General features: G+C 40.6%; 1 protein-coding gene across 9 annotated transcripts in view; it reads right to left on the bottom strand.

Annotated features, from left to right (window-relative positions):
- DTNA (dystrobrevin alpha) overlaps nucleotides 1–10900 on the bottom strand; it is a 281234-nt gene that overhangs the window by 37712 nt on the left and 232622 nt on the right. For all 9 annotated transcript variants that reach the window (XM_015425451.1, XM_015425450.1, XM_015425452.1 and 6 more), the window contains one exon: nucleotides 9179–9300. In XM_015425451.1, coding sequence (XP_015280937.1) covers nucleotides 9179–9300 — 122 coding nt within the window. The remainder of the gene's footprint in view (nucleotides 1–9178; nucleotides 9301–10900) is intronic.

Below are 10900 nucleotides of genomic sequence, written 5' to 3'. Positions count from 1 at the left end.
TTTCAAACAGAGGCTAGATGGCCATCTGACAGCAATGTGGATTCGGTGAACTTAGGCAGAACATGAGAGGGAGGGCAGGAAGGGTTGCCTAGTGCTTAGTTCTTGTGGCCCTTTGTTATACGCCCAGGGAAATGCTGATTGCCACTTTGGAGTCAGGAAGCAATTTTTCTCCAAGCCAATTTGGCCAGGGATCCCAGATGTTTTTTGTCATCTTCTGGGCGTGGAACAGTGGTCACTGTGGAGGGGGAGGTATTTGTGAATTTCCTGCATTGTGCAGGGGGTTGGATTAGATGACCCTGGAGGTCCCTTTCAACACTATGATTCTATGATTCTAATATGTTATAATGTGTGTTAAGATTTCTTTAATTTTTTTAAAAAAATTCAAATAAAAATAAAAATAACAATGATAATAACAGTATCAAACAACAACAGTATGACTATATTAAACTCTAGGTCTCACAAATACAGTAAATTTCAATATTAATGAACAATTAACATATATGCTTCTTTAAGCCTACGACCCATCCCGAGGGAGGTCAGCAGTGGGGCTAGGAGGATGAACCCCTCTCCGTCATTGGTGTTATGTAATGCCAGGTCCATCAATAACAAGATGACAGTCCTTCGGGACTTCGTCGTGGAACAACAAGTGGACCTGGCGTGCATGACCGAGACCTGGGTGCGGGATGGGGAGACTGTTACTCTCTCCCAACTTGCCCCACCTGGGTTCTTGGTCTTACACCAATCGCGGACTAAGGGGCGGGGGGGAGGAGTGGCGATGTTCATTCGGGAGGCTTACTCCTTCAGGGCCCTCCCCTCACCGGAGATCGTGGGCATGGAGTGTGCTGGCCTGGTGCTGGGGACCGAGGAGAACTTGGCTATCTGGCTAGTGTACCGATCACCTAACGCACCGGCCAGTAGCCTGCCGTCCCTGCTGGAGGCCGTATCAGGCTGGGCGCTGGAGCACCCCAGGCTTCTGGTCTTGGGTGACTTCAACATCCACGCTGATGATGCGACCTCCAGCCAGGCTGCGGACCTGGTTTCGTCCATGGCGACACTGGGGCTCTCTCAATTTGTATCGATCCCCACGCACCAGGCCGGGCACACGCTCAATTTGATCTTCGCTACGGGGATTCCAGTGGACTGGATTACTTTCGAGTGCAGAAATGCTGGAGCAGCAGATTCCAGTGCTCTTGGGGAAGGGAAAGTTTAGCGGTGGTTCTAGGCAGAAGATCAAGGTAAGGGCGCCGAGAAAAATAATGGCTCAATGCCCTTCCATCCTATGACCCATCCTGAGGGAGGTCAGCAGTGGGGCTAAGATGAGGAACCCCTCTCTGCCACTGGTGTTGTGTAATGCCAGGTCCATCAACAATAAGATGATAGTCCTTCAGGACTTCATCACGGAACAATAAGTGGACCTGGCATGTATGACCGAGACCTGGGTGCAGGACGGGGAGGCTGTAGGTCTCTCCCAGCTTGCACCACCAAGGTTCTCGGTCCTACACTCATATAACCGACTCTCCACAGTCATTGATGAGATCACTCCCCAGCACCCTCTGTGCCCTCGCTGTAGGCTTGCCCCCTGGCATACCCAGGGGCTGCAGCTTATGAAGCAAGAGTTAAGATGGCTAGAGAGACGGTGGTGGCATGCCCGCGACGAAGCATCAAGAACATCCTATAGAACATTTATGAGATCCTATGAGGTGGCAGTCAAGGCTGCCAAGAGAGAATTCTATGCAGCCACGATTGCGTCTGTGAGCTCACGCCCAGCCCAATTGTTTAGAACAATTCGGTCCTTGACAGCTCTGCCACAAGGCAGACAAAACAGTAGGGAATTGGATATTGGCTGGGAGGCTTTTGCGAGCTATTTTGTGGACAAAGTCTTGGTGCTCCGCTGTGACCTCCCCGCCACAGTTGAAACAGTGAGCCAACTTGAGGCCTCTTGCATGTCTTCACAAGGTTTAGAATGTTTTGACCCAGTCAGTCTGAAGGAAGTTGACAGACTGCTTGTATCTGTGCATCCAACCACATGCCGCCTTGATCCGCGCCCTTCCTGGCTCGTGAAAGCGGGCCACGATGGGTTTCGAGGTGCAGTAAGGGAGATTGTCAACAAGTCCCTCTCGGAGGGGCAGTTCCCTGAGGCACTCAAGGAAGCAATGGTCCATCCTCTCTTTAAAAAACCAACTCTGGACCCGGATGAATTGACCAACTATTGGCCGGTGTCTAATTTGCCCTATTTGGGCAAAGTGATTGAGAGGGCAGTGGTGACCCAGTTACAGAGCTTTCTGGATGATGCTTCTGTCCTTGATCCATTCCAGTCCGTCTTTCGCCTGGGTCATGGGACAGAGACAGTGCTGGTTGCCCTTACTGATGACCTCCAGTGGCAACTGGATCGAGGTGGTGTGGCTGTTGCTATTAGATCTGTCGGCTGCGTTTGATATGGTAGACCACCAGTTGCTGACTGTCTCACTGACGTGGGGATACTGGGGCTCACTCTTCAATGGCTTGCCTCTTTTCTCCAAGGTCGGGGACAGAGGGTGGCGATAGGGGAACAGCAGTCCCAGGGGCACCCATTTGAGTGTGGTCTGCCTCAGGGGGCAGTGCTTTCCCTGATGTTGTTTAACATCTACATGCACCCCCTCGCCCAGATTGCCAGGAGGTATGGGCTGGGTTGTCATCATTATGCAGATGACACCCAGCTCTATCTGATGTTGGGTGGCCGGTCGGGTTCCGACTCAGAAGATCTGAACCGGAGATTACAGGCTGTGGCTGGGTGGCTCAGGCTGAGCCGGCTGAAACTAAACCCAGTGAAGACGGAGGTCCTGTGTCTGAGCTGAAACGGTTCGAGGTTGGGGCTCCCTCTCCCGACCTTCGATTGGGTGCCTCTGGTGCCAGCGTCAGAGGTTAGGAGTTTGGGAGTGCTCCTGGATCCCTCCTTAACTATGGAGGCCCAGGTGGCAGCCACTGCCAGATCTGCATTTTACCATCTGAGGCAGATTCAGCAGTTGGCTTCCTTCCTCGACCACGATGACCTGGCTACAGTGATCCATGTGACGGTCACCTCAAGGCTAGACTGCTGTAACGCTCTCTACATGGGGCTGCCTTTGTCGCAGATCCGGAAGCTGCAGCTAGTGCAGAACATGGCGGCCAGGCTGCTGATGGGTCTCCCCAAGTGGAAACACATCCGGCCTGGGTTGAAAGTGCTGCACTGGCTGCCAATAGCATACCAAATCCGCTTCAAAGTGCTGGTACTCACCTTTAAAGCCCTACATGGCTAGGGTCCGACTTACCTGAGGGATCGCCTTTCCCCACATATACCCCCAAGAGCACTTCGGTCGGGGACACAACACCGCCTGGTGATACCAGACCCCCGGGAGGTAAAGCTTGCTGTGACCAGGGCCAGAACCTTTTCAGTGGCGGCCCCTACCTGGTGAAACGAGCTCCTGGAGGAGATCAGGGCCCTGCGGAACCTTATGCAGTTCCGCAGGGCCTGCAAGATGGAGCTCTTCCGCCAGGCTTTCGCATAGGGGCTGCTGCTGTCGCCACCACCAATGTTGGCGATACCATTGGGATTAGGAATCGCCCTTGGAAAGTTCCGCCATAAATTGCATGGCACTGACAATGTGGGATTGGCTTGAACTATCTGTTGGACAGTGCCACCCCAATGGGGAGGATTTGAGGATGCCATCAAAACCCACTCAAGACCATCTTGTTTACAGAAAGCACTTTATTATTGTTAATGTTATTATTATTTATGATTTTACTGTTTTCTCTGGTTTTATGTATGGGCGCATGCCCCTTGTAAGCCGCCCTGAGATCGCTTGCGGGGAGGGCGGAGTTAAAATGTCTAAATAAATAAATAAATAAATAAAATAAGTTGTATAATATTTACATTTTTGCCATCTCTTCCTCTTAAAGGATTAATAAACTTTTTCGTGAAAGGTAACCGTTTTTGAACAAAGAATTTTTTGCGTTTGGACATAATAGAAATTTCAATATCTACTGTAATTTTATCAAAAATAAAATAATCCCATACTTTTTGTTTTCACATCTGTATAGTAAGAGTTTCCTTTTCTTTCCATTTTGAGGCAAGAACATTACATTTTTGGCAGAAGCAAACATAGTAGTTGCTAACTCCTGGACATGCTTAGGAACACTACAGTTATCCCAGAGGTTCAACAAAATAATTTTTGGACACTTTGGAATTTGGCATTCTATAATAGTATTCATTTCCATTAAAATTTGATCCCAAAAATGCTGAATTGATGGGCATGACCACCATGCATGGTAAAAGGTACCTTTGTTTCCACAACCTTTCCAGCACCATGGGGGTATCTTCACTGAGGAATGGGAAAGCTGAGCTGGGGTTAAATACCACCTAGCTATTACCTTGTAAGTTATCAATTGTATATTCATAGAAGGGGAAAGATAGGCTGAGGAATTCCAAATCTGGAACCATTGGTCCTCACTGAGGTGTTGTTCTAAGTCTTGATGCCATGCTGTTTGATATCTAAGCAATTTTGAGGACTGCAAATTAAGTAAGATTTTGTACAATTTAGAAAATAGTCCTTTTATAGGTTGAGATTCGGTATCTAATAATTTTTCAAAATCGGTGGAAGCTAGACGTAGTTTTGCAAATTTTGGATTATGTAATAAATTATGTAACTGCAGGTATTCATGGGATTTTTATGTTGTATTTATTTTCCAGCAGGTTTGTGTCTTTAAGAAAACCTTTAGACGTGATATCAATAAATCTAGTTATATTGGATTTTCTCCAAAATTGAAAGGCATTGTAAAATTTGTTAAAGATGAAATTGGTGGTGCTAATTTTTTATTGTATTTATGCCATATCTTAAAAGTTGATTCGAGAAATAAATTTGAAGTATTTTTTAACATATTGTGCAATTTATAATTCCATAAAGCTTCTTGGATAGAACTAGTAGGAAGAAACAAATTTTCAATGTATTTCCAGTCTGCGTGGTAAGTATCTCTATATTGTTTAACCAAATTGGATAAAATTATGGCATCATAATAGAGTTGTAGGTCTGGGACTGCTAAGCCTCCTAATTTTAAAGGTTTTATAAGGGTCATATAATTAATTTGTGGTTTTTAAAATTGCCATATAAAATCAGAAAGAAACTTTTGCCATTTTCTAAGAAGGGTTGAAGGCAATGTTACCGGGATAGCCCTCATATAAAATATCATTTTTGGAAGAAGCAAATATTTTACTATTCTAATTCGTTCCAACATAGTTAAATTTAAATCATTCCATCATTTTGTAAGGTATAAGATATAAGAAAAAAGTTGTAGATGGTTTACTTTAATAAGATCTTTCAAATCATAGGGTATTTGAATTCCTAAATATCTAAAGGCTGAAGTAACCCATGTGTAATCAAAGCGTGTTTTGAGGTAAGTTTTACTTTTTTGTGATAGATTGATAGGATACAAAAAAGTTTTTTTATTATTAACTTTAAGTCCTGAAACTATACTAAATTTGGTTAAGTGGGATACTATAATTGGTAGCAAAACTTTGGGGTTTGATATAAATAAAATCATATCGTCCGCAAATAGACTAATTTTTATTTTTTGTTTGTTAATAGATGTTCCTTTGAATTGAGGTTCATCTCTCAACAAATTTGCAAGGGGTTCGACCGCGATGGTGAATAATAAGGGAGAGAATGGGCATCCCTGCCTAGTTCCTCTATTCATGGATATAAAATTGGAATTAGCCTCATTTATTCTTAAAAATAGTTGTGGAGCAGAATAGAGTGCCTGTACTATGGAAATAAATTTGTCTCCAAAATTCATGTGTGTCAAAAGCTTGAAAAGGTATTGGTGTTCTAAAGTATCGAATGCCTTCTCTATGTCTACGTCGAGAGAAAGCATACATGTGTCAATTTTAGATTGTTTTTTGCTATATTGTACTACATTTAGGACTTTTCTAATGTTATCAGTTAAGTCTCTTTGAGGAATGAAACCAGATTGATCTATGGCAATATATTCTATGATTCTATTAAGTCTTTGGGTGATAATATTTGTAAATAATTTATAATCTGAGTTAAGCAAAGAAACTGGACGATAATCTGAAGGGTTTTCTATATTTTTATCTTTATTTGGTATTAATATAACCTTTGCTTGAGTCCATGTTTGGGGAATACTGCCTGAGTCTAAAATTGAATTAAATAAATTTAAAAGGTGTGGAGTTAGTAAAGATTTAAATTGTTTATAATACTCCGCTGTGTACCCATACTACATTTAGGACTTTTCTAATGTTATCAGTTAAGTCTCTTTGAGGAATGAAACCAGATTGATCTATGGCAATATATTCTATGATTCTATTAAGTCTTTGGGTGATAATATTTGTAAATAATTTATAATCTGAGTTAAGCAAAGAAACTGGACGATAATCTGAAGGGTTTTCTATATTTTTATCTTTATTTGGTATTAATATAACCTTTGCTTGAGTCCATGTTTGGGGAATACTACCTGAGTCTAAAATTGAATTAAATAAATTTAAAAGGTGTTGAGTTAGTAAAGATTTAAATTGCTCTGTAAAGGTACTTAATATTGATTTAGTGGAGGTAAGTAAGTTTCCTTTTGAATCATGAATACCTCTGACATCTAATTCGAATGTCCTTTTTTTAACTTTCCAGGCTAATAATCTTAATGCCTTAGAGCTGTTATGCCAGTAAGCTTGTTATATAACATGTTTTTGTTATGTTTTGAGTCTCTAGTAGTTGCAGTTTTTTCCTTTCTATTTCCAGTAACTGATACGTTTTCTTAGAGCAAGTTTGAGAACCGCTTTATAGGTGTCCCAAACTGTATTAAGAGAAATATTTCCTATTAAATTAAACTTTAAAAATTCCTGAGTTTCATGTTCTATAGATTTCACGTCTGGATTTTTCAATAAAAAGTTATCAAATTTCCAAGTGAAACTTCTATCGGATTCATTTGTTAATGAAAGTGTGCATTGCACTGTGGCATGGTCAGGCCAACATTTGGGTTCTATATCTACTGATTCTACCTTATTAATTAAAGAATGTGAAACAAAAACATAATCGATTCTAGTATACGTCTGGTGTTTACTTGAAAAATAAGTATAATCCCGTTCAGTTTCATTAAAAAATCTCCAGGTATCAGCCAGATCATATCTTTGTACTATTTTTTTTAGACTAGTAAAATTATTTTGAAATGAGAGTTTTGTTCTAGATTTGACATTTTTTGTCTGTTGTGATGTCCATTATATAATTCATATCTGCACCTATTATGAGAGGTCCTTCTTGGAAAACACTGAGCTTTTTCAATGTTTCTTGTATAAAGCTAAGTTGAGCAGAGTTAGGAGCATATAGAGCTGCAATAGTCAATTTAATGCCATTTAAGGTTCCTTTGATAAATATATAGCGCCCTCTAGTGTCCTTTTCTATATATAGCGCCCTCTAGTGTCCTTTTCTATATCTGTACATGAAAATCTGTTGTGTTTGGATATTAAAATAGTTACTCCTCGTGCTCTGTAAGATCCAGGAGCATCAAAAAATGTTGTAAACCAAGACAATTTAAACAGAAAATTGTTATTATTTCATAAATAGGTTTCTTGAAGTATGGCTAAGTCAGCACTTTGTTTTTTAAGATAAGCATGAATTCTCTTAGCTTTAATAATATTATTTATCCCTCTGCAGTTCAGAGAGAGTATCCTAGTTTGGTTAATGATTGGTCCCGGTCACACGGGCAGGAAACTGCGGGGGGGGGAAGCGTGGCTGTTTGCCCCGGGGCAAACTAACACGCAGTTAAGCGATCAGACCTCCTGTGGAGGTTCTGTGGAGGTACCATGGAGCTTCCGTGGTTAAGGTGAGGTGTCGATCACAACACACGCCTGCGCGCAACGAAGAAGTGCGCGGCGCGGCGAACTGGTTTTATTTTTTTGTGTACATGCCATTTAAGGTTCCTTTGATAAATATATAGTGCCCTTATAGTGTCCTTTTCTATATCTGTACATGAGAATCTGTTGTGTTTGGATATTAAAATGGTTACTCCTTGTGCTCTGGAAAATCCAGGAGCATCAAAAAATGTTGTAAACCAAGACGATTTAAACAGAAAATTGTTATTATTTCATAAATGGGTTTCTTGAAGTATGGCTATGTCAGCCCTTTGTTTTTTAAGATAAGCATGAATTCTCTTAGCTTAAATAATATTATTTATCCCTCTGCAGTTCAGAGAGAGTATCCTAGTTTTGTTAATCATTGTATAGTATAGTCATTAGAATTTTTTGTGGCTTCCTAATGTAACATTGGTCTGAAGCCTGTTGGAAGAGCCTGGAGTATCCTTGTTCTATTATTTCAATAATAATAGCAAAATACAGCAACAAATATAAAATCACCTTTCATTGATTCCCATATATAGTAAAAAATATATAATATAGTATTGAGGACAAGAAACAATAAATTAATATATATTGAGAACATCAATGATTTTGAACAGTTTTCTTCACTGGTAGTTTTACATCTCATACTTTCATTGCAAAGAGTTGCACAAATATATAGAATGAAAAGCAAGTTATGGCATGACTATGTTCCAAGGTAATTATATTTTTATATAAACAGTTTATTTCACTGTTATATTTCCAAATAAGATAAACATCTTCAAAAGCTCCAAAAAGTTTCATTAACTTTATAGAACTTAAAGCATTCTTGACAAAAATATGAACTGTGAAACTTGGTATAATAACGTTTTTTATAAAAGTATACCTTAACTTGAACCCAAGATGAACACTGCAAAAGCTTCAAAAGGTTTCATTAACTTTACAGAATTTAAATAATTTTTAACAAGAATATGAACTGTGAGACCTGGTATAACAACTTTTTTGTAAAAGTATACCTTAACTTAAACCCTTGTTCCCACCCTCCACCCCCATATCCATGTATACTGAACAAGATAAACTTAACTAGATTTTTAAACTGCCCCCTCCCCTCCCTCCCCCTTTCCCAACCCTCCCCTTGTCTGTCTTCATTGGAAACATTAGTGCAACAGAGAGAATTAAACAAAATTAGTACTAGAAATAGAACTTTGCACTCTATATAAGAAAGACCACCCGGATCTGGGAATGAGGGAAAAAATAACCCCCCCTATCTAACAGTGGTCTTTCAACTTGTAGACATACATATTACATAGATTAGAAGATTCTTACCTGTTCTTATTTTCAAGTTCTGCAATAAGCTGTCTTTGCTGCTTATTTGCATCAATAGAGAATGAGATATCTGGAGCACCTCTCTGTTGCTGCTGTTGCTGCTGCTGCTGTGGTTGCTGCTGCTGCAAAACAGGATGCACAAATCATTACAATACTCAGTACATTCATGTTGTACAAATACATCCAAACAAAACGTTCAGTAAAAACATATCACAACACTGGCATAATGTGGAAGCAAATAATAAGAGCTGTGAAGTTCTTGGGTTCGAATATCATTTTAGCTGAGACCAGTGCTTTTTTTTTCTTGGGGAACGTGGCAAAATGGAGTTCTGGAACCTCTTTGACAAAAGACTTTTGAAAATGTTTAAAAGTTCATGAGTTTTCAGTATACAGATTGAAAACTTCATCTCCCTCTTGAGAGTTCTGGCACCTCTTTAAAAAGAAAAAGAAAAAGCCCTAGCTGAGACCTCATCTGGTGGTATTAGACAAGCCTCTGTCTCTCTCCATTTTCAATATGGGGATAATAAGAATGACTTCCCTTACACAGCGGGATAATGTACACATGAAAGACACTGAACATTCAAAAAGCATATATAAATTAGAAGAGTTACTGTTACCATACTGTACAACAGTACAGACAGTTTCTGCCATCATAGATGAAACCCTTAGTGCTGTCAGAGGCAAAATTCACATTGGCCTTTTGTAAGTCAACATCAACAGAGGCCTTGTCTTTGTAGTGTTCTTTGTGCAGCACTTTTGCTGCAGAAATGGTGTCCGTTCTTACTGCAGTTTAGAGGAGGCAAAATCAATAGACAATGATTACCAGGCAGTGTTTCTAGAAAGAGGAGAAACACAGGCTTCCTCATGATCCTTTCCAGTGTGATCTAATGAACAGAAGCACCCTTGAGAGAGGTACTTCTGGTAAAGAACTAAGAATCGGTCCTTAATACCCAATATAAAGACTCTTGTGATAGGCAGACTTTGGTGGGGGCATAGGCTCTCAAATTCAGGTTTTTCAGAGGACAGTTTATATTTAAAAGCTTTTTGATATGCTGACATTTTCCCATGAGAAGCATATAACACATGTTAGACATGAGAGAGTTGATTGATTTATAAATCGGACTCCGCTGTCCCACTCTGCTGGGTAGCTGCTTTCCCAGCGATGTTTCAGTGGAACAGAGCTGTGAACAAAGTTAAGATCAGATTTTAAAAAAAAGAAACTCCAACATACCACTGACAGTTAAACACGGTCATATGTAAAATGCCAGGGTAGCGTCCTAGACACACCCCATACCCAGTACAAAATCTGTTTCTTAGCAATGGCCCAAATCACCTTGCTTGTCACAGCCTCCCATAACCCACTGCCAAAAAAAGAGTTCAAGTCCTGCTACAGCACTAGCAAGTCCAAACAGACTACAGATTGATTCCTATTAATCTGTCCTGATAACGTTTGTGCCTTTCTTCTGTGCAAGGAGCCCTTCTCCAGTGGAACACACCTCTTCTGCCAGAGGGAGGCTCCTTGTGCTGCATGAGTGCCCTTGTTTGTAGGAACGATTCACAGGATCCAACCCCATGTTAACTGTACACAACACATTTTTATTGGTGTCTATGTGAAGGGAATAAGTTCTTGAAAAAAGGCTGGAATAGTGAACACATACATGGACAAGGACAGATGTACACTTCAAGATCAAGAAATGACACTGAATTAGCAAGTAGTTCATT

This window comes from Gekko japonicus, unplaced genomic scaffold (genome assembly GCF_001447785.1).
Source record: "Gekko japonicus isolate JY-2015 unplaced genomic scaffold, Gekko_japonicus_V1.1 scaffold337, whole genome shotgun sequence".
NCBI lineage: Eukaryota > Metazoa > Chordata > Lepidosauria > Squamata > Gekkonidae > Gekko > Gekko japonicus.
The sequence above is the reverse complement of the archived record's forward strand: the minus strand, read 5'-3'. Positions and strand labels throughout refer to the sequence as shown.